General features: G+C 41.4%; 1 protein-coding gene across 2 annotated transcripts in view; it reads left to right on the plus strand.

Moving 5' to 3' along the window:
- Positions 1–17,546, plus strand: part of LOC128738828 (PR domain zinc finger protein 1) — a 143,086-nt gene extending 125,540 nt beyond the window's left edge. For both annotated transcript variants that reach the window (XM_053834243.1, XM_053834242.1), the window contains 5 exons: positions 651–872; positions 974–1,090; positions 10,974–11,012; positions 11,127–13,353; positions 13,418–17,546. In XM_053834243.1, coding sequence (XP_053690218.1) covers positions 660–872; positions 974–1,090; positions 10,974–11,012; positions 11,127–13,353; positions 13,418–13,968 — 3,147 coding nt within the window. In that variant the 5' untranslated portion in view covers positions 651–659 and the 3' untranslated portion in view covers positions 13,969–17,546. The remainder of the gene's footprint in view (positions 1–650; positions 873–973; positions 1,091–10,973; positions 11,013–11,126; positions 13,354–13,417) is intronic.
- Positions 17,547–22,168: the final 4,622 nt, after the last annotated feature.

The raw sequence follows: 22,168 nt of genomic DNA on the forward strand, positions 1-22,168 counted from the left end.
TCACTTTCATTTGCTGAAACGGAAAAAGTGATAGCTCAGCACCAGTGCTAGTGAATGTGCATTCGGAGTCAGACATTTGGACGATCGGTGCCTATGCTTTCTCACTTTCTTCGAGCCTCCCCAAAGGGAAGTGTAACAGGAAACGAGCTAGAACAGTCGTATAACCATGCTCCGTTATGCGACGGGTTCGCCTCTGCCACAGTTGAGTAAATCGATAAATTACGATTTTAAACATGTACAAGTGAAAAGTTTTGCCATTCTCTAGCAGTTGGTGGCATTAGGTGAAATCTTGATGTTGGGCCTGCATTACAAAGGGAAAGGTCAGGTTTTTTCCCCGGTGGGAGGAGTGAGTGTGAGTGTGGGCGGTGCATATATGGCATCATTGTTATCGTCATACAGGCGCACGGAAATGCACTGCGCCACTGCTTCTACACTGCTCGGGCCGTAACACGACACAAAACGATTGCATAACCCTTCGCCAGGCTGACCTTGATTTTCTCAACCAGTCTATACTACAGCGGACAAATCCCCCTCGTACCATCACCACCCCGAAACACCCCGTTACGATTACGACGACGGCTCTCACCTTGAGACAACAAAGAAAATTTCTAACCTCGCTTTTATTTTGTTCGTTCTGATTTCCCTTGCAGGTAATCACCATGGCCGGAACGCAACCACCCCGGAGCGCGACGCCGAACGTCCAGCAGGACTACGACGTAACGCGTATGCGAGAGGAAGACTTTGAACGGTTGGCCGTGTACATCGTGCCGGATGTGGCCTGCGAAAAGGGTGTCCCGAACCGGGCGGAAAAAACACTGCCCCGCAGTTTAACGCTCAAACCTTCGCTGGTGCTGTCGACTCCAACGACGACGGTAAGTGCCCGTTTGCCAAGCTCGTTTCGCGTAGGAGACTAACATCTTATGAATTATTGTTTTTCTTTGTTTTCTTGTTTGTTTGGTTGTCTGCTGCCCAGACTGAAGGAGTATGGAGCACGGGAGTTATACCGCGCGGAACCCGTTTCGGCCCCTTCGAGGGTGTCCGGACACCGAGCCATCCCAGTGATAAGCAGCTGTGGCGGTATTTTTGGAGGGTGAGTATCAATTTCTGTTCTATCAATTATCAGGATAAGATATAATTTATTTTCAATTTAATCTAATCTGTAATTTAACATCTACATCTAAATGTAAAGCTAAACTTTAACATTCGAATTTACAATCTCAATTTAGTGTTTTGTTTTTCTTTTAACACGATTTACCGGTTATTTTCTTTAATCTGTAAGTTTTGAATTAATTTCAACAATTGGGCATACAGATTCCTGTACTACCTGGAAACAGTACTAAATCATTAAAATTAACCTGCGCAAAACCTTCCTCAAGCATTAAAACCCCATGAACATTTATATTTGCCAGTCTCTATCGAAATTTACGGAATACGGGCATTAGTGAACGATATTATTCGTAGCTATTGGAGTAAATGGCAGCAATTTGTAGCTTTCAAAGATGCCAAGAGCTCTCTGAGATCTATAAATATTGGAGTTCCACAAGGTAGCATATCGGACCACTTCTATTTTTCATACGTAAATGATATGGAAAACATACCACTTAATGGTATTATAACTATTTGCTGATGATACTGAATTATTTTATTCAAATCATGATGTTTCAGATACTTCAATGCAAATTTGCTTTCACTTGCCAAGGAAAAAATACCCTCACTTAACAACTCGTCGTTTGAACAGCTAGGAAACGAAATAGTATCAAATTTTAAATACTTCGGATTTGTGTTGGACACTACGCTGTTCTGCGATGATCATATAGAACTTTTCCAGAGGAAATTCCTAATTTTATATGGCTTAATGTATCGTGTTAATAAATTTGTACCCAGAAATGCCTCCCTAACCTTCAATCGTGGTTGTATTCATTCCCATCTGCAATACCTATTTCTTGTCTGGGAACATGCTTGCAAATCCAAGCTGAAAAAATTACAAACATTTTGAGTCAAATAGTTGCCTCAAAATGATCTACAACCTACCGTGATTATACTTTTATCTTCAACCACAGACTACAGAAGTAACACTTCAAACAATTTTTCTAGTAAAATATCGTTCAAATGATTATTTGAAATCTCACAAAAACACTAGCAACACCTGGTGCAGTCCTTGCGCTACGCAAAGCGGCTTACTATAAAATTATCTATGCTATAAATTTACTCCTATTTTATCTGATAGCAACGTAAAATGACGTTCTCGTGCTGCGGCTGTTGTTTGAGTCTTGGCTAGAGTGCAAATTTGAAATGATCATTTTTTTGTTGTTTGTTAGTCTGTGCTTCCACTGTACACAAATACTGTAGATATCATTCTTCTTCTACGTGGCCGATGTAAATTGGAAACCAATTTGTTCATATACGACACGATCAAAAAACCAACTATTCATCACAGACTAACAGACGTGACACTTCGAACAAACTTTCTAACAAAACGTCGTTCAAATGATTATTCTAAATCTTGCAAAAAACAATAGTATCACCTGGTGTTGTCTTCGCGCTACGCAAATTGGCTTGCTATAAATTTAGCTATGCCATAAATTTATTCGAATTTTATTTGATAGCAGCGCCAGTGCAGGCGAATGACGTTCTCGCGCAGCGACTGTTGTTTGAGTCTTGGCTAGACTGAAAATTTGAAATGATCTTTTTGTTGGCGATGGAACTGTGCTCCAGTGTTACGTCTGTGTATTCATCATAAACTTATTTTATCCACAGACTAACAGACGTAACATTGAAGCCTCATTCCATCGCCAATAAAAACGATCATTTCAAATTTTCACTTAAGCAACGAGACGACTTAAACAACAGTCGCTGCACGAGAACGCCGCTCGCCTGCGTTGGCGCTGTTGTTAGATAATATACAAGTAAATTTATAGCATTGCTAAATTTACAGCGAAATTTATTGGGGGGCTCCGTAGTCGCAAGGTTACCGAGTGTGCTTTGAGAAGCGAGTGGTCGAGGGTTGGAATCTTAGTAGAATCAGACCATTCGATGTCAAGTGACATTAGCATGGATTTATTCTCAGACCCCCCATTTACGCTGAATTCCTTCCTTCATGCTGAATTCTATAATACCCGCTGAAGCCTCTTGATAGTGCAAAAGTCTCTCCTATAGTTGAGTGTACTGACCAGCGGAACAAATGAGTCCTATGGGATAGCATTGGCAGCGAGGAAACAGTGGATAAAGTAAAGTAAGCTTTGTTGAAGAAAGGGTAAACCCCAGTACACACAAGCGCGCATAAAATTTAATAAGCATATCGCTCACGCAATAGCGATGATAGCAAAAAGAAATGCAGTGCGGGTCATACAGCAAACCCGGGCGATATCACAAAAGGTCAACGATACTGGTCGCAGTGTTTTTTTTTTGTCGGAAGATTTGACCACTGCGACCATTATTGGTCGCAGTGATGAATCCACGCATGGAAAAAATAGCGACCTGTTCTGCGTAGCACGGAGACTACACTAGGTGCTGCTAGGGTTTTTTCTATGTTTTAGGGGTGTCATTGAAACGATGTTTTATTAGAAAATTTGTTCGACGTTTTACGTCTGTTAGTCTGTGTTTTATCCATCACCCGGTATGCGAACAACCTTGTTCGGTCCAGGGCTGCTATTAGTACGGGTCAAATACGGCTTTCGTTTAATGGTACATCTGTCACACTAAAGCATGGTTAAAAGTAAATTTGGGCGCATAGAACAATCTATTACCACAGCTATTACTCAGGACTGGAGTGTCACAGAAAACACACAAATGACTGAATTGCAGTCCCCCCCCCCCTTGCCGAAGTCGCTGTTTGACAATTGCCCAAAAATTTTCAATGCTTCGAAACTCCGAATAATTTAGAGCGTTCATAACTTACTTTATATCTTATTATCATAATAAATTAGTTTGTAGCACTATAACTACTTTCCCTTTAGAGAAGTTTTCTTTCTTCGACACAAACTTAAATAACATTTTGTACACACTTAAAAAAAAGTGCCGAAGTCGGCTAAATTTTGCCGAGATTTGGACAGCCGAGCGTTCGGTAAAAATTTCGGTTTTGCAAATAGACGTTTACGGATCTTTACTAACGTTTGGCATCATAAAAAATTTTACCGAATGCTCGGCTGTCCAAATCTCGGCAAAATTTAGCCGACTTCGGCGCTTTTTTTTAAGTGTGTACAACTTTTTTTTGGGCATTGTTTATTTTTGGCTTTAAACAAAAAAATTAAACTGGTTAATTTTTGACCCACCTCCTTATTGCAAATTTTTTTGATATAACAAAACAGAACGCCGAAAAAAAAACTTTTGTGAAGACACCAATGCAGAAAACGTAGTAGTTTCTACGCAAAACCTGATGTCCGCCTTTTTTTTAATCCATCCCACTGATCTTGATGAGATTCAAAGCCGAAAGATGCATGAACTGTGCCATTTGTTAGTTGTTTCATTTTATTTAGAATTTTTTATTCTTTTATCTCACAGTTTGCTAAAAAATTCCACTTTTTTTAAACTGTTAAACTGTTAACAAACGAGAGATCTAGTGTTTCAAGGTATTAAAAGAGTAATTCTCATTTTTAACCATTTTCAACCAATCAAATACAAAAGTTCTGATATTTGAAGACCTTATGTCAGTAGCGGCACCTTTCGGGCGAGGATATTTCGCGAGGATATTTCGATTTTAAATATTTTGACGTAGAACTACGTCTTACGGCAAGTTTTGAGATAGGGCGTCATTCCAAAAAATCGAAAAATGCGAGCGTCACGAAAAATGAAAGGTTTTGAGCGCTAATAGCTCAGCGGTTTTCCGATCGATTTTCAATATTCTTACACCAATCGATCGAAAAATCTTCTAAGAATTGACCCAAATGAAGAAAAGTATGGATTCTTGATGTTGAACTATTGAAAAATTAAAAAAAAAAAAGAACCTATGTTTTGCCAGAATTCTCGCTTCGTGATTGGTTGGAAGATTCTTTGCGATGATCTAAATCTATACCAATTTGATATCTGTGCTTGGGAAGTAATCCGAAACAAGTGACAGTTTTCTCATTTCAACAAGATTTCTTAACACCGTTTAACATAGACCATTTTGAAGTCCTTGCTTGGGAAGTACGTCAGAAAGAGTGACAAATCCCCCTCGTGCCAACAGATTTCTCACGAACGCGATTAAACCTAGTCCAATTTGATGTCTGTGTTAGGGAAGTGTTCCAGAAAAAATAATACAAGTTCGTCGTCCCAACAGACCGCAAATTCTTTACTGCGAGACGATTAAACCTCGGCGAATTTGATATCTGTGTTGGAAAAATATGCTATAGCTGTAGTGCTCGGTTATAATATGACTCTGTATGAATACGCATGCTTGCCGTTTCATTAGAAGTGTAGTGAAAAGATGTGTTGATAAAATAGGATTGAATTGGTAAAATCCCTTCAACGTGGGGAACCGTGGGTAATAAAAACAATCTTTGATTTCAGTAAGGTAGCAGGAAAGCAATAGTTTGTGTTCTTGATTTTGTTAAATTGTTTTCAAATGCACAATCTTTTGAGAATTGAACGTATGCAATGTTACTACTTTGATAAATGTTACATACAACGCATGTAGCATGTATATATGTTACATATAGCATGTAATGTATACATGAAGAATCGAATGATTACAAGCATGGATACATGCAGCTATCACTACAAAGAGGCTTACGTGGTCCTGCGTCACCTAGATATGCGGTCGTGTCTTGTACACAACCCCTCTGATTTTTTTTCGCCAATCGATCGGAAAATTTTCTACACATTCACACCAATAATGAAACCTATTGATGTCAAAGTACGTACTATTAAAAAATTGAAAATAATGAAGCATTGTCCAACTGGAAATCTTCGTTTCGTGACTGGTTGGAAGATTCTTTACGATGATCTAAACCTATACCAATTTGATATCTGTGCTCGGGAAGTAAGCCAAAACAAGTGACAACTGACAAAGCTTCCTCATCTCAACAAGATTTCCTAACACCGTGATTAAACTTAGACCATTTTGATGTGCCTGCTTGGGAAGTATGGCAGAAAGAGTGACAGGCCCTCTCGTGCCAACTAATTTCTTTCGAACGTGAACAAACCTTGTCCAGTTTGATGTGTGTGTTAGGGAAGTGTGCCAGAAAAAAATGACTAAAGTCCATTCTTTCAACAGATTGCCAATTCTCTACGGCGAGTCGATTAAACCTAGACGAATTTGATATCTGTGTTGGAAAAGTGCGCTACAGCTGTAGTGTTCAGTTATAATTTAATTCTGTATGGATGCGCCTGTTTAACGTTTTATTGGAAGTGTAGTGAAGAGATGTGCTGTTGATAAAATGGGATTGAATTGGTAAAATTCCTTCAACGTAGTGAAACGATTGGTAATTAAATATTTGATTTCTGTAAGGTAACAGGAAAACATTAGTGTGTGTTCTTGATTTTGTTAAATTGTTTCCAAATGCACATAGAAATATATACATCTAGAATTGGACGTATACAAAGTAGTAACATTTGATAAATTTGATAAATTTGATTTGATTCGAAATTTGATAAATGTTACATATAACGATATATATGTTACGATAAATGTTACATGCTACATGTGAGTAATTCTCGCTGAAACGGGGCCACTACTGACACGAGGTCTTCAAATATTGGAACTTTTGCGCTTAGTTGGTTGAAAATGGTTAAAAAAAAAAGAATTGCACTTTTGATACCCTATGGACGAAATAGTGGACCCCTCGTTCGCCATCGCCAAGGGGCCTAACAGGTTCAAATTAAGTTGAATTTTGTGCAAACCTTGAGATCTATATTATGTGATATTTCATAATTTTGCCATGAAACAACTAACAAATAGCCCAGCTCTGTAAAGAAAAAGAACAGGATTTTCAAATGGAGTAAATTTTTTTGGCGGCCATCTTGGATTTGGTCACCATATTGGATTTTATCAAAAAATCGCCGTTTTCACCATGAGCCCCCTAACCGATTTTTATTTTAAGACCACTATTGAAAAGCTGAGGAAACATTCATAAAATTAGGTGTGCAATGGCATTAACTGAATAAAACAACCAGTTATTTGTAGTAAGGTTCACAATTTTCATATAATTATTTGTGATATTTCCAAAACTTGCTATGAAACAAACTGCAAACGACACGAATTTGTAAAGAGGCGAGATAGGGTTTATAAACGAAGTGAAAAAAAATCGACAGTCATCTTGGATTTGGCTGCCTTGTTGGATTTTTTCAAAAAATCGCCGTTTTCGCCATGATCCCCCCAACCGATTGTAATTGTAAGACTACCATCGGAAAGCTGAGAAAAAATGCTATTAGGAACATTCATCAAATTACATGTGTAGTGGCATTCAATAAGGAATAAGGAATTTATTTATTATCAACGGCCGTAACTCGAACAATGGCACGTGTACACCGAACGAGATACAATACGAAAATGAAATTACGTTACGTAAAACTTAAGTCACGATGAACGTGCTGCTCGAGCCAAAGATGCTGATGCTGAAGTCACGATGACACACACATGGTATTGGTTTGATTGTATTAATTGTATATGCCGTTGCAACTTGCAAGCATAAAATGATTTTTGTTCGAATATATATGTGTACACTGTATACACTGTACACCAACTGTCTTGGTCCATCGACTATGCCAACTTTCGGCCCAGTTGCTGGTTCGCGAAACGTTGTCCAGTACATTGACATATACTGATCAGGAAGTTAGGGACAATAGAGGTCCAAACTTAGATGCTTTTCTCCCTCCAATGGGCAGTTGCATTCCACCAGAGGGTTACGTTTCCTCAACATAACCCAAGAATGAATTCATTTTCTTTGGCCTCAATGGCGGAGACGATGACATCAGGAGGTAAAAACGCTAACGCTTGCACTTGTTTGAACGTAGAGAATACTGTCGTGCTCTGGTCAAACTCGTGCTGCATAAACTTGAAGAGGTTCTTGCTCAAATGAAGAAAACAACCGGATTACTTGGCAACGGGAAACTAAGCTAGTACTCAGTTAATCAGAGCCTTCTCAGAATCCGCGATAATGGATGCCGGCTCTAAATCGATGTAAATTGCATCTAGAAGAAGAAAATAAAATACATATTTGTGTCCATTGCTTGTTTCATACTTGTTTTAATTCATTCATACATGTTGAAATTCATTCGGGATAACGAATTCATCAAGACAGTCAAGATCCGAAGCTGGCTTTTTCTTGGAACGAACTCGTTCAACGACTTTCTGGCGGGCTCCCTCGCACATCTGGCTCTGAACCTTCGTAGAATATTGCACTAACGTCTCCTGAACAACCTTGGACACCCCTCCGGCTTCAGTTCCGCTCTCCTTTTCAAATAATGTGCAACTCAACAACTTGCCTATGTATTGGGTTGGGTTCGTGATTATGTTCAGAAATGCCGAGTACTTTGTATTAACTGTTTACAACTGTTGATCTTGCTCTTGCTGGACATTTTTCATGCTGGTACAGAATGGCAGCAAACGTGATACGCCCAGTAGTACATATTTCCGCAATCTGTAAAGCATTTAATATGAAGATAGAATGCAGCTGAGTAATATTTTTATCGCAGAATTTTTATAATTACCTCTTCACGGTTGCAGTGGAATATGTACCCTGCTACAGCCGAGATATCCTTCTCACGTGCAGATTTAGCAATTTCATCATAAAAGTGTTTCATTTTCGTTCACTTGATCGTCAACTTTACTCATGAACGCTTGACTGAAAACTAAATGAACGCTTAAATTAAAACAAAAATTCTGTTCATGACAATATATTTGAAGTGTTCAGATTCGCAAGAAGAATGCAGTATTTACAATTTTACGAACAAAACTCCGCTTTTGGGCCCAAAAACTGCTTACAAAATTGAGCTCTCCGACGAAAAGTTGATGACTACTAATGTCCCGTTAACGGGAACCCCTTTTTCATACAAGACATCCGATCCGCATAAATTCTTGCAGTATGCAGATACAATCGGGCGAAAGATAGGATTCATCACTCACTTTTTATAACTATTCACTTTTAGGATATCAAATTGGCCTAGGTTTGTCGCGATCCTAAGAAATCTTGTTAGGACGAGAAGACTTTATTATTTTATCTGGCGTACTTTCCAAGCACAGAAAGCAAATCAGTATAAGTCTAAACGTCGTAAAGAATCTTCGACCTATTGGGACGAGAGGGCTCCGTTGCTTTTTAAGCATAAGCATAAGCATAGGATACCGCCCGTATGCTGCTACTTCGTTATTGACCAGGACCGATGAAAATTGCAAAATGATGGTTGGAAAAATCATACTTGGGACAGCACGCTATTCCTCATCGTGCAACTTTATCAGGTCCCTGCATGCTGATCAATACCGACGCCGGCCACGTCCGAATACGGATCCTGGTGGGATGGGAAGGAACGTTAGTCCAATACTTGTTGCTACTAAAGACCAGGGAATCCTCTGCATCTTCACAAGTATTTCGGAAAAGGAATTGTTGTTTGTAAATGGGGGGAGCTAGTTGGACCCTGAGTTGATAAGCATTTCCTCTTACCTCTTAACTCCTCTTAACTCTAATATGCAGAGATATAGCGCCCTACACGCTACACGAGGGGGCTCCGTTGCTTTTTCTAAAAATAAAGTAATGAAAATCACAGTACACAGATAGCGTATTTAGTTTTCGTCCCTGGTAAACCACATAATTGCTACATCTATTATGAGTTGATCGGTATCTAAACCATAAACATCCATTCAAAATTGGCAGAGTTAATAGCGTTCAAAATCTTTCATATTTTCGTGACGCTTGCATTTTTATTTTTTGGAGTGACACCCTATCCCAAACCTTGCCGTAAGACGTCCTACGTCAAAAGTGTTTTTCGTCGAAGTTATAGAAAATTTGGTAGAGTACCGGCAATTCGCTCTCAATTAGACGTGAGGTGACGCATGCGGGCTACTACTAGCAATTAATAAGAATCCTCATGACCAAAGCTTGCCCTTAAACTACGACTTTTAATTCAATCTCTTAAAAATCGACAGCTTTGGTTAAGTTATCGGAATAAGGAATTAATCAGAATTACCTATGCTCACAGTATTTGCGGTCGACTCTATGTCCAAAAATATATTGTGTAATATGTCGGCGCTTATTCGCGCTAAACTTAATGAATGAAATTTTGATTGAGTAATTCTAGTAACAAGTAGGGAAATTTGCCATTAGCTTGCAGAAGTGCAATCGACCTGGTTAAATGAAAAACGGCTTCGCAGCGTTCTGTTGCTAGTACAACCCAGGTCGGATTTCATTACACTCTTATGATGGCTTTTATGGCCAAAAGTGGTGATGGAAACCACAACAAGAGTGTCATAAAACGTTTTGTCTGGTGTTCCACAGGCAAGTAATTTAAGTCCGCTATTTTTATCATATACCTTTAAAACGTGTGTTTTGTAAATCTAATGGGATGCAAACAGCGGGAAAATATTTTTTATCGTATGATCCTTAAAGGAGTGCAAGCTATTACAAACTTTTATTAACCGATTTGTTAATTGGTGTCGTATAAAAATCTCCCTATAAGCATCCTCAGATATTTTGTCATCACTCTTACTACAAGAAAAACTCAAATCATATATGAATATAGATTCGAAGGGTCTCATTTAGAACCAGTTGCTATATCTCAAAGACCTGGATTCCGAACTCTTATTCTAAAATCGTGGAATAGCGTAAGAATATTTATTCGAATACATAAAACTAACCCGCTATTGAATGGTATCGAGAATATAAGCTAACCTCAAAAGCATACGCTTTACCCTTACAAATCTTTTCACTAACAACGCGCGGTTCTGGGTTTGCTTTAACTAATGATGAAAATATTTTTCTCTTCTCTTTTGCATATAATTTTCTTCTGAACTGAACTACTTCAACTGCTTCCAAAAACTTGTAAATACTTGGAAATACTAAAAGGTGCAAGAGCTGCGACATGTTTCCTACGGGAATATCAAGGTATCTATTCGGAACTACCGGCTGACTTTCGATCCGTTCAGCAAGCTAGCCAATGAATAACACTCACTAATCAGTCATTTTCGTGTCTCTCTTCTCATTCTCATTTACCCTCAGATCTTCAAAGACAGTGACTTCTACTACCTTGACGGTTCGGACCCAGCGCAGTCCAATTGGATGCGATATGTCGCCTCGGCGTATAGCTTTTCCGTCATGAACCTGGTTGCTTGCCAGCACCAGGAGCACATCTACTTCTACACGATCCGGGATATTATGCCCAATGAGGAACTGATGGTGTGGTACTGTCGGGACTTTGCCAAACGGCTCGGTTACGACATCGACCCGGAGCGAGCGACCTACTCAATCTGTCGCGAGGAAACGCTGAAGAAAACGTATGCGACCATTACGAAGGCACCGGTTCCACCGGAGGTGGCTTACAATCATGTCAAGCACGTGATGGGGTTGTATCTGCCGGCGATTCGAACCGCACCAACGCCAAGTCCGTCTCCGCCGGCTGCCACCTCCACGACGGCAGTGACTGCCACCGTCGTGGTTCCACCCTCTAAACATCAGGTTCATCAGACGGTACTTCGTGAGGCTCGAACCACAACCGAAGGGCATGACCGATCACCGATCAGGGTCGTCATTCGCGAGCAAAGCCCACCGATGCGAGCAATTATTAAGGAACCGGACGCGGATTCGCCAATCTCGCACACCGGGAAGGAAGCTCACTATGAACACCAACTGACACCAAACGATGGCTCTGTCAGGTCCGATGAAGGATACCACAGCAATGGTTATCATGAGGATGGATTCACGCCTCCCGAGGACTCCAGCGATAGCGAAAGTGAACACAACTATGTGCTGGATTGCTCGAAAAGGGCAATTGAGCCAAAAGAAGCGTGCGTAAAATTGGAGATTTGTGATAAGAATGAATACCGAAAGGTAAAGATGAAAATGCCATTGAAGTATGAGTTTAAAAATAATAAGAACTTCAAGCATCCCGGAGCAAAAGGGGACACGGCTGAAGAAGAGGAAATTGTTGCTTCTAGGGAGGTAAAACCGGCCACCAGTACGGTGATTGTGCTGGAAACAGTTCCGGAGACAGTCGTACCGCTGACTAAAGCCTATTACGAACCGGAGACCACGAATTCCTCTGCGACTTTTATTCGATATACTCCACCAAGTTCCAGTATTCTGGAAACGATACTCACCGGCAGTCGACCATCGGTGGATGATCCTCACCGGAGACAACCAAACGCTACACCTCCTCCTACTTCACCAACCGAGATGGCGTACTCGTACAAAAAATCTCAACGATACGGAACGGCTTGTAGTCCCGATTCCAGCTCGCAAACTCCGATGGAGCCTGGAGAGAATGGTTCGCAGCTACTGCAGGAGTCCAAGATTATCAGCATTGATCACCGAGAGTCACAATCACCAACAATCATTTACAGTTCTACTCATCGACCGCAACAATCACACTCGCCCGGTTTGTACGATCCCGCAGCTCACGGTTACGCCATCTACCCATCACCGAACGGAACCGTCATTAACAGCGCTTCCAGTTCGACATATTCGCCACCACTTAATGGCGGCCACTACGAGAGACTGACAACGCACACAATCCAATCCCCGAGTGGCTTCGTGCAGCTCCAAGCTAAAGGGCAGCTGCCTCTGAACCACCCGCTGATGCAACCTCTCCCGCCACTCACACACATGTCACCTGGCCATGCTTCTCCGCCCAGTAGCCTCAGTCCCGACGGAGGCTCCTACTCTCGCAGTGGTAGTCCAATGAGTCCCGGCAGTCCAGGCTCGCGTGGCTACCGGAGTTTACCGTATCCGCTGCGAAAGCGGGACGGCAAAATGCACTACGAGTGCAACGTCTGCAGTAAAACCTTCGGTCAGCTTTCCAATCTCAAGGTCCATCTACGGACGCACTCGGGCGAACGGCCTTTCAAGTGCAATGTCTGTACCAAATCGTTCACCCAGCTTGCCCACCTGCAAAAACACCATCTTGTACACACCGGGGAAAAACCACACCAATGTGATATCTGCAAGAAGCGATTCTCGTCTACTTCCAATCTGAAGACGCATCTGAGGCTACACAGCGGCCAGAAGCCGTACGCGTGCGATTTGTGCCCGCAAAAGTTTACCCAATTTGTGCATTTGAAGTTGCATAAGCGGCTTCACACCAACGATCGACCGTACGTGTGCCAAGGTTGCGACAAAAAATACATCAGCGCTTCCGGTCTGCGGACGCACTGGAAAACGACGAGCTGCAAGCCAAATAACCTGGAGGAAGAGCTAGCGCTGGCCGCTGCTGCCACCTCCGAGTGCATGGGTAATAGTTTATTAGCAAACCCCCAAGGTACTGTTTTTTAATGAATTTTTTTAATTTTTTCTAGACAAAGATCAACAGGAGAATGAGCCCAGAGAGTACTATGAAATGCAACAAATGAATCATCCTGCAACCATTGGATCGCCTCAGCTTCGACACGTTCCCGATCACGGTTCCCCTAACCATCTGCTTAGCCTGCCTCCGCAGTCCCATCATTCGGGACACCTCTTCCAAGGTCACCCAGGTGGACCGGATGCGGTAATCCAGAAAGTAGGCAAAATTCAGCACTCGTCAACGATTAGCAGTAGTAACAACAACAATAACAACAACAATCCCAACATCGTTAACGGAAACATCATCAATGGCAGCAGCCAGATGCATTACCTGGGAAGTCCAATGATACCGCAAGGACCACCTCCACCTCCTCCACCGCAGCAAGTGCTTCACCACGTGCAACCTTCACAGTCCGTCAACACTGGCAGCACTGCTTTGGCCGCCAGCAGTGCCACCGCCACCGTCACCAACAGTACCAACAGCACCGTCGTCAGTGCCGACGGCCCTACCAGCCGGCCCAGCGTGATCGAATCCAGTCAACCGATGATCATCGAGTGTACGTAGCTCCAGGTTATGGGCCCGGGACCTCCACCGAACCGGCGCCAGGATAGTGTGATCCGCGTGGTCGGATGAACAACGGAACCAGTTGAATAAACCTATTGGCAAGCAAATGATCTTTTTTGCGCGTAAGATTTAAGGATTGAACTGTGAATACTACTTTTAAGGCTACTCTCCCCGCAACAGCAAGCAGCAAAAAAAATCTCCCCCTTTCCTCCACAGGAACACATACACACACATACACATCTAGCAGCTAAGAGAAGCATAAATTTATATATTTATTTTTTACTTATTATCAAAGCCGAAGCAAATCAATAAGAAAGCAAGAAGCATATTGTTAAGTGTTCTTAAGATTTACTAATTATGGCGTGAGGACTAACGCCGAGCAGGATGGGGAATAGCGGGGGGGAAGATACTGAAGTTTGTCATTTTTCTTCAATCGGGCAAAAAAACTTTCATTCATGGAGAGTAGGTACAGCGGATGGATGCGAAATACACTTTGCGAATGCCAGTCCTGTAAATATAGTACGATAAGTCCAACGGCATAGAGCGAACTTGAGCACCGTCCCGACGCTGTCATATCATCATCATCATCATCATCATCATCATCATCATCATTACATCATTATTGTTAGTAGCATAATCATCTTCATCGCCCCAGTTTTAGCGAGTATTTGTGATTGTTCCAAAATTGTAGTAACTATTTTGTTTGTTTAATGATAGAGAAACATTGGCTGATGTATAGTTGAAGTTTGGTTTTCCTGTTTTGAAATGCCTAGTGGTTATTGCGTATGATGTGTATTGTAAGTAGAATGCGGTAACTAAGAGGTAAAGACGAATGGAGAAAAGAAGAACAGAGAAATAAAAAGGAGAAGGAGAAACAGAAGAATGATACTAATTCGTACGACCAACAGACTGATATTTTTTCCTTATTAACTGTAATCAAATCATCAATTGTGTATAGTGAAAAACGAAAAGATTTGGCAATAAGTTTCCAAAAAAGTTGGTTTAGTAGTTTATTTTTTGTTTTAATTAGTTGTTAGTTGTAGCAATTGCTCACCACAGGATGTAGGGTTGTGGAATGGTTGGATGGCGATGGGCAGAATTGATTTTAGAGATGGGGGCAAATCTTCGAAAATTTTAGTATTTAAAATTCAATTCGTTTCACGCCTTTTTATTGCAGTTTAACTAAAACCAATGCGACAGTTTTCGTCTTGAAAAACTCTACCCCTTGAAAGGAAACTTTATTATAAATATATTTCTGTTTATTCTTGTGAAATTGGAATACGAGGCGGTGTCACTAATCCTGTGGGTCCATGTAAGAAGATAAATTGTATCAAAAAACATTTTTCAGTGAGAACAAAATTCCTAATTTATTTTTGGTGTAGCTTAAAAGCGACTTTATTAAATAATCTATGCGGATGTTTCACAAAGCCGTTCAACTATTTCATCGCTTTCCCTGTCGCCAGTCAGCCATCCACAGCCCGAAGTTTTTAGGAAACTTTCCCAGAAGGCTGTCCATATTGAAAGCGTTAATACGATAGATACGAACCTACTAGCTTAATCTAATCGAAGAAAGGATGTAGAACACAAAGTAAGCAAGCAAATTGCAGCGGAGAGAAAAATGACGAATTTCCACGCCCGTGTTCTCGTCTAGCTGTGTCCCTGTTTTGGTGACAAGAACCGGGTCATGTACATTTTTTGCAAAACAAAATCTACAAGTACTGCTAATAAATAGTACTTTAATAATAAATTTAAAGCAAGTAATAAGAAAAATTAAAAAAAAAACAATAAAATTGAGCAAAAAACTGAATAACATAAATTACGATAACCTACAGTTAGCTGAAGATCGGTGCTTTTTTCCAGAAACAAGGGAAGAACTTGAAAAATCTACATTATTTGCAGGTTTTTCGAACACAAGTTTAACTCTTAATCTCAGATTTAAGGATTACCCAGTACATTTAAAAGAAACAAAAAAAAACACATTGTATTAAGATTAACAAAGTGAACAAAGGAAACACTAAATGATATTTTTAATAATCTCGGTTAAGGCCGAATCAATAGCGGTTAGCGTCGAAAGCGAACACACTTTGAAGGAACAATTTACGGTGGCCAAAAAACAATGCAGAACTGACACAGTGTAGAAGACACAGTACTAAACAATCTAACCAGTTTAAATTTTAACACGCAAGCGATAGGTAGACTGCTTTCCCCCCAAATTCTACGGATCAGAATCAGAATAGAACTATAGAATAACCTCTACCGAAAGTTTTGTACTATCAGGCAGCTTATACCTAATCCAAAAAGCAACAAGGAAAAAATAGAAGCTAGAAATCAGCGACAAAAATAGCGCAAATAATCACCCAGTTCTTGAGAACTAGCAACAACCTAACTAAGTCTAGCAAGCAGCGCGCGGATTAAGTGGCAGTGTGTGCAGAATAGATGCAACATCTTAAACTGTTGTTTATCGCCCGAAAATTGCAAAAGCCAACCCACCGTTTTAGTTGAATCCCGTCCCATTTTAATGCCTCCCCGCCCGAACGAACTGCACGCTACCCCCTACCCCCTATCAACTACACGCACCTGAAGTTTTGTGAGGCTGATGTTTGTTAAATTCTTATTAGTTTTGTTTGCATGTTGTAAATTAACGAGCAGAAAACGGAAAACAAAAACATGTGTACTGTGTACATTGGAGCGATGAAGAAACTGTAATAAATAAGATTTTTCTATCAAAACAAAGTGAAAATGTATCAAAAATCTTTTATTTAATAAAACAATAACAATGAAAAAAATCATAAGATAACCGAGTTTCAAGTAGCGTTTGGATAAAATGTTAATCATTTTGTACGTTTCTATGCGAGTTGTTTGTTGCTGGCTACTTGCTTAAGGATGACTGATTCCCATGAAAACAAAAATGCTTTGCAATTCACTTTTGTAGAGGCGTTCTCTTTCTCATGTCAACAAGATGGAAAAATCGGCAGATGTATTAGAGACAAAACTAAACACTGGCGAAAAAACTAATCCTTGTGAAAAGAGGAACATTGACTGATTAATTATAGAGGAAATTTGAACAGACCAAGCTCTGATTATAGTTTTTAAAACCCACATAGGTACTTTGACAGTGCAAGCAAGTTTTCGTTCGCTTCTTTAGTAATTTTTTCATCGAAATCAACTTTCTAATAATGATTTTACCATCAGGTGAAAAATGTTCATTAAGCAATCGAGAAAAAGGCTAATTTGGCAGCCTTCACGTCCTGAGACCATCGGAACGGAACGGAAACCCGTAACCGGACAGGAAAACCAATGCAACCGCAATTGTACAGACCAAATTATTTTTATCACACAAAATTGAATGGAGGCGAAGTTAAACATTGCAACCAGCAATGGTCGCTAAACACACACACACACATTACATACAGACACAGACACACCTACAAGTAATGTTAACTTCACACTTGGAAGGCATCATTAGTGCGTAGGAACCAAAACAGTACTGAATTTGTAAAAAATTAATTTAAAAACGATTATAAGGCAAATAATCTTCAAGGTAACAGTTTAAAAAACAAAGTACGATAATAACTACTGAAGCGATAATGCTATTGAAAAAAAAAACACTTTATAAAAATATAAAAATCTTCATTGAAAAAAGCATTTGTTTTAATTCTGTGTGAACTTCGAAAATATTTTTGAACGTTGCGTCTATCAGTACTTGTGGCTTGAGCAGTACTTTCTCCTCATTGAACGGGAGCTTTGTACCTCGTTGCGTCTAAGATCTATCTCAGTTTTAGCACGTAAAATCACTGAAAAGGTCAAAACTTTTTTTGCTATTCAATATTTTTTTACTTCCTAAGTATGGGACTTTCCCCATTTTTTTAATTGCATGCTTTCTACAATTTGTTGAATTTGTGTAGAACATGTTAATTTTTATAAAAAAATTTGTTACAAATTATTGTTGTTTTCCATTTTTAACATACTTTTTATTTTGCCTCTGTCCGCTTAGCAATCTGTATAATGGAAGTCTCGACTGTATGTAGTTTATAGCGACATCTATGCGTATATAGCACAAACACTGGACAAATTTTTCATCCGAAAATACAGGTGGACACAAGTAGCTTTATTGTAACAATGGTTCGTGTACTGGATAGAAACGATATGCGTAATTCGCGTTTACGAGGTTGACAGCCATACGCTGCTGCCACCTTCAAATGTTTATTATTAGGTTGGACAGAATAAGAATAAGAATATTAAATATTTAATAACGAATGCTGGATATCATTTCACTTATAGCGAATTCATAAATTAACCTGGCTCAGGTCGATTAGCACTCAGTTTTAATCGAAGTGCTGTCAAAACGTTCATAAATTAACCGAGATTGCATTTCGGTTAAACTGACAGCATTCAGTTTGAAGCGCAGGTTAAAACTGTCTAGCATTACGGTTTACGGGTCGATCTGTCAAACTGCCCGTATCGTTCGTAAATTTCGGGTTCGAGTTAGCACGAACCCAGGTTAATTTATGAATTCGCTATTAGGCAAACTTTCATCCGCATTCGCACATGAACTTTTCTGTGAGTGTGCAAGCGATTCGTTTAATGGGTTTAATGCTGTCAATGCGAATAATACCACATGACTAGGCTAGGGTTGCCAAGTCTGAAAGTTACAAAAATCGGCCGGTGAGTTCTGACTAAAAAAAATAACAGGTCGCCATCCGTGTCGCCATCGAATATAGAATGGATTATTGAAGATAGTTGGTTTTAAAGAGACAAACTTGCTTCTGGTCTGGTGAGTAAAAAACCCAAAAACCGGTCACTTGGGACCCGTAGACTAGGCAGAGTTAGTTTAAATCGTATGGGAGCATTTGCTCTAACTCTTTTATTCATATCCCATAGTCATTGGCGGAACTAGCGCTCATTTCTAGGGGGGGCTATAGCTCCGGATTTTTTTCGACCGTTTTATTGATCGGCCAAGTCAATTTTTCTATTTTTTTCTAGAGACTTTGCCCCCCCCCCCCCCCTAGTTCCACCAATGCCCATAGTATTTCAATACTGGACGAACCCGGGGACAATTTGGTGCACTTAGCTCTTTTGAGATAAACTGAAGTCCAATGTCGATTGTAGCATGTATACTGGAACTGCGGCAGGCTATCATGGGACTTAACCTGTCGATACTCGCGCCAACTTCGATTTATAGGCATGCTAAAACCTAACAGAATGCACTCGAATACTGATGCAATTCGGCGAAAAACTTATGAAACTTTTTCCACCGTTTGAAAGATCTTGGCCTGCGGATCAACTTTGCTGAAAACAGTAATTTTCTTTATTGCTGGAATCCCGAGATATACCGAGATAAAATTAACGGTTAACGGTACAACAGCGCGAGCAACGGGGGGTTAATGAAGGGTTAAAATCCGGGTGGTGTGGTACTTACCCCGGTGTATCACCGAATTCTTATCCGTCACAAAACACTGGTTTTCTCATGGATGCCAATGAAACAGATTCCTTGCCAAGTCATGACCTTTTATCACGAACCCATTTCCAAAACCAATTTCGAAGCTGCCGCAAACCCTACCGCGAGCCAGAGCATGAAGAATTTAACCGATGGGTTTGGCTGAAATCAACCTTTTCTGAAGCTTATTCATCATCGAGTCCGACACATGCATCGCGTTTCGTCGCACAACCCTTCTTCTTCTCCAGCATAGAGCCGGGATGGCTCGTGCTGTTTCAAGCACTCGTCTCCATTCAACTCGGTTTTGGACCACTCGTCGCCAATTTCCTAGTCGTCTCAGAAGTCGCAAATCGCATTCGACCTGGTCGAGCCATCGTGCACGTTGGGCCCCCCTCTTCCTGGTGCTGGTGGGGTTGTTGATTTATACGCCTCGTGATTCATACGCCTCCGCCTCTCTCGACTTTCTGCTTTCAGTTTGTACTCCACCAAAAATCGTTCGCAGCACTTTCCGCTCGAACGCAGCAAGGGCGCGTATATCCTCCGTGTGCACCATCATGGCTTCAAGTCCATAAAGAACTATCGGTCTAATAAGGGTTTTGTACATTGTTAGCTTCGTGCGACTGCCCACGCTTCCTGATCGTAGCGTTTTACGAAGGGCAAAGTAGGCCCGATTTCCCGCTTGGATGCGCCGCTGGATCTTCTTACTAGTATTGTTGTCCGTGGTCACCAGCGATCCCAAATACACGAACTCCTCTACCACTTCTAGTTCGTCGCCGTCACCGGTAACCGTCCGTGAGAGACGCGCATTTGTTTCCTTTGAGCCTCATCCTTTCATGTATTTGGTCTTCGACGCATTTATTTTTAGACCAATTCTCCTAGACTCCGCTTTTAGTCTGGTGTAGATTGCCTCCGCCGTCGCAAAGTTCCTGGCTATGATATCGAAGTCATCTGCAAAGCCTAGAAATTGGCTACCCTTTCGATGCCCGCCCGTCGCATTACCCCCTCAAGAGCGATGTTGAACAGCATGCAGGATAAACCTTGTCTCAACCCTCGCCGCGTCTCGAAGGGATTCGAATGTGTCCCAGAGATGCGTACGAAACACGTCACTCAATCCAATGTAGCTCTGATCAGTCGCGTCAGTTTGTCCGGAAAACCGTGTTCGTGCATTATCTGACATAGCTTGTCTCGATCGACTGTATCGTATGCTGCTTTGAAATCAATGAAGATGTGAAGCGTGGGCACGATGTACTCCCGACATTTCTGCAAGATCTGTCGGACTTTGGCCCGTAGTTGCTCGATTTCCCATGAAATCCGCCTGATAATTTCCTACGAAACCTTGTGCTATCGGTGACAACCGGCGTACCAGGATCTGGGAGAGTACCTTGTAGGCGGCGTTTACCAGCATAATACCGCGATTGTTGCAGCAGTCTAGCCGATCACCATTTTTGTAGATGGGACAACCCACTCCTTCCATCCATTCCTCCGGTAGCTTTTCGTCCTCCCAAATCCACGAAATAACCCAGTGTAGAGCCTTTGCTAGCGTTTTTCTGCCATGCTTATAAAACTTCGCCGGTAGGCGGTTCTTCCCAGCGGCTTTATTGGTCGTCAGTAGCCCGATTTCTCGTTTGACTTCTTGGAGATCAGATGCTGGGACATTACTAACTTCCATGGGCGCTCCTAGGGTAATTTCCGTTCCGCTTCCTTCTGCGACTTCGCCATAAAGGTGTTCATCGAAGAACTGCTTCCATCAGTCGACCACCTCGCGCTCGTTTGTGATTAGATTCCCTTCCTCGTCCCTACACATGTCAGGTTACGGTGTGTAGCTCTTCCGAGTTTGGTTCCCCTTCTCATAAAACTTGCACGTGCCATTAGCTCGGAATAGTTGTTCTATTTCTTCACGATCTCTGTCCTCCTTTTGGCGCTTTTTCCTCCTCAGGATCGTGGTTCCTAGCTCGTCGGTATTTAGCCAGGAGCAGTTTTTTTCTCATCGTCGGGTCTACCTTCGTGCGGGCAGTGTACGTTAATGATGCTATAATTGAAGAAACGGCCCTTTATCCTCAATACACACATTAGACTGTATGAATAAAACAGTTTACTTTGCTTTTTCCGTTTAAATCGTATGCAAGCATTTGCTCTATATCTGTTATTCATGCGGCCTATTCTCTCGTTGATCGCCTTCCAATCTATCATGCGAGCCTGCATTCCGCCCAACACTACAAAGCCCGTTCCCAGTTCGTTGGAAGTACCTCCGCTCTGGTAAAACTGGGCCTTTTCGCCACGGATCTTCCATACCTTCTCTCATTTGCGACAGATTTCCTGTAGAGCTACGATGCCAAGTTTGCCGGGTTCCAGCTGTTCAATCAGCTTCCACTCGCAACCTGCGAAATTTAGCGATCTGCAGTTCCAACTACCGAGTCTCCATTCGTCGTCCTTGTTCCATCGCCTAGGTCGATGCCGAATATTCCGCTCCGAATTTGGTTGAATTTTGTAAGTGTGATTTAAGTTAGGTGTGATGTTAGAGCCGTACTACAACACTACCAAGTCTCGCGATCGGACTGCCATCTTATAGTGCCGAGACTCACTATACCTCCTTCCCGGTTAGTATACGACCTTAGTTTCCACCGGGGTTGGTTACCCGATCTCCACTAAGGTTGCTCGTATTCCGCCTGGTACCACGAGGAGGTCGGGATCGGAGTTGTTGGATAAGAGGCTTACGACCACTATGGGGTCTATATTCCGCATTATCCAGCCCATTATTTGCCA

The sequence above is a fragment of the Sabethes cyaneus genome, chromosome 2 (assembly GCF_943734655.1).
Source record: "Sabethes cyaneus chromosome 2, idSabCyanKW18_F2, whole genome shotgun sequence".
In the NCBI taxonomy this organism is placed as follows: domain Eukaryota; kingdom Metazoa; phylum Arthropoda; class Insecta; order Diptera; family Culicidae; genus Sabethes; species Sabethes cyaneus.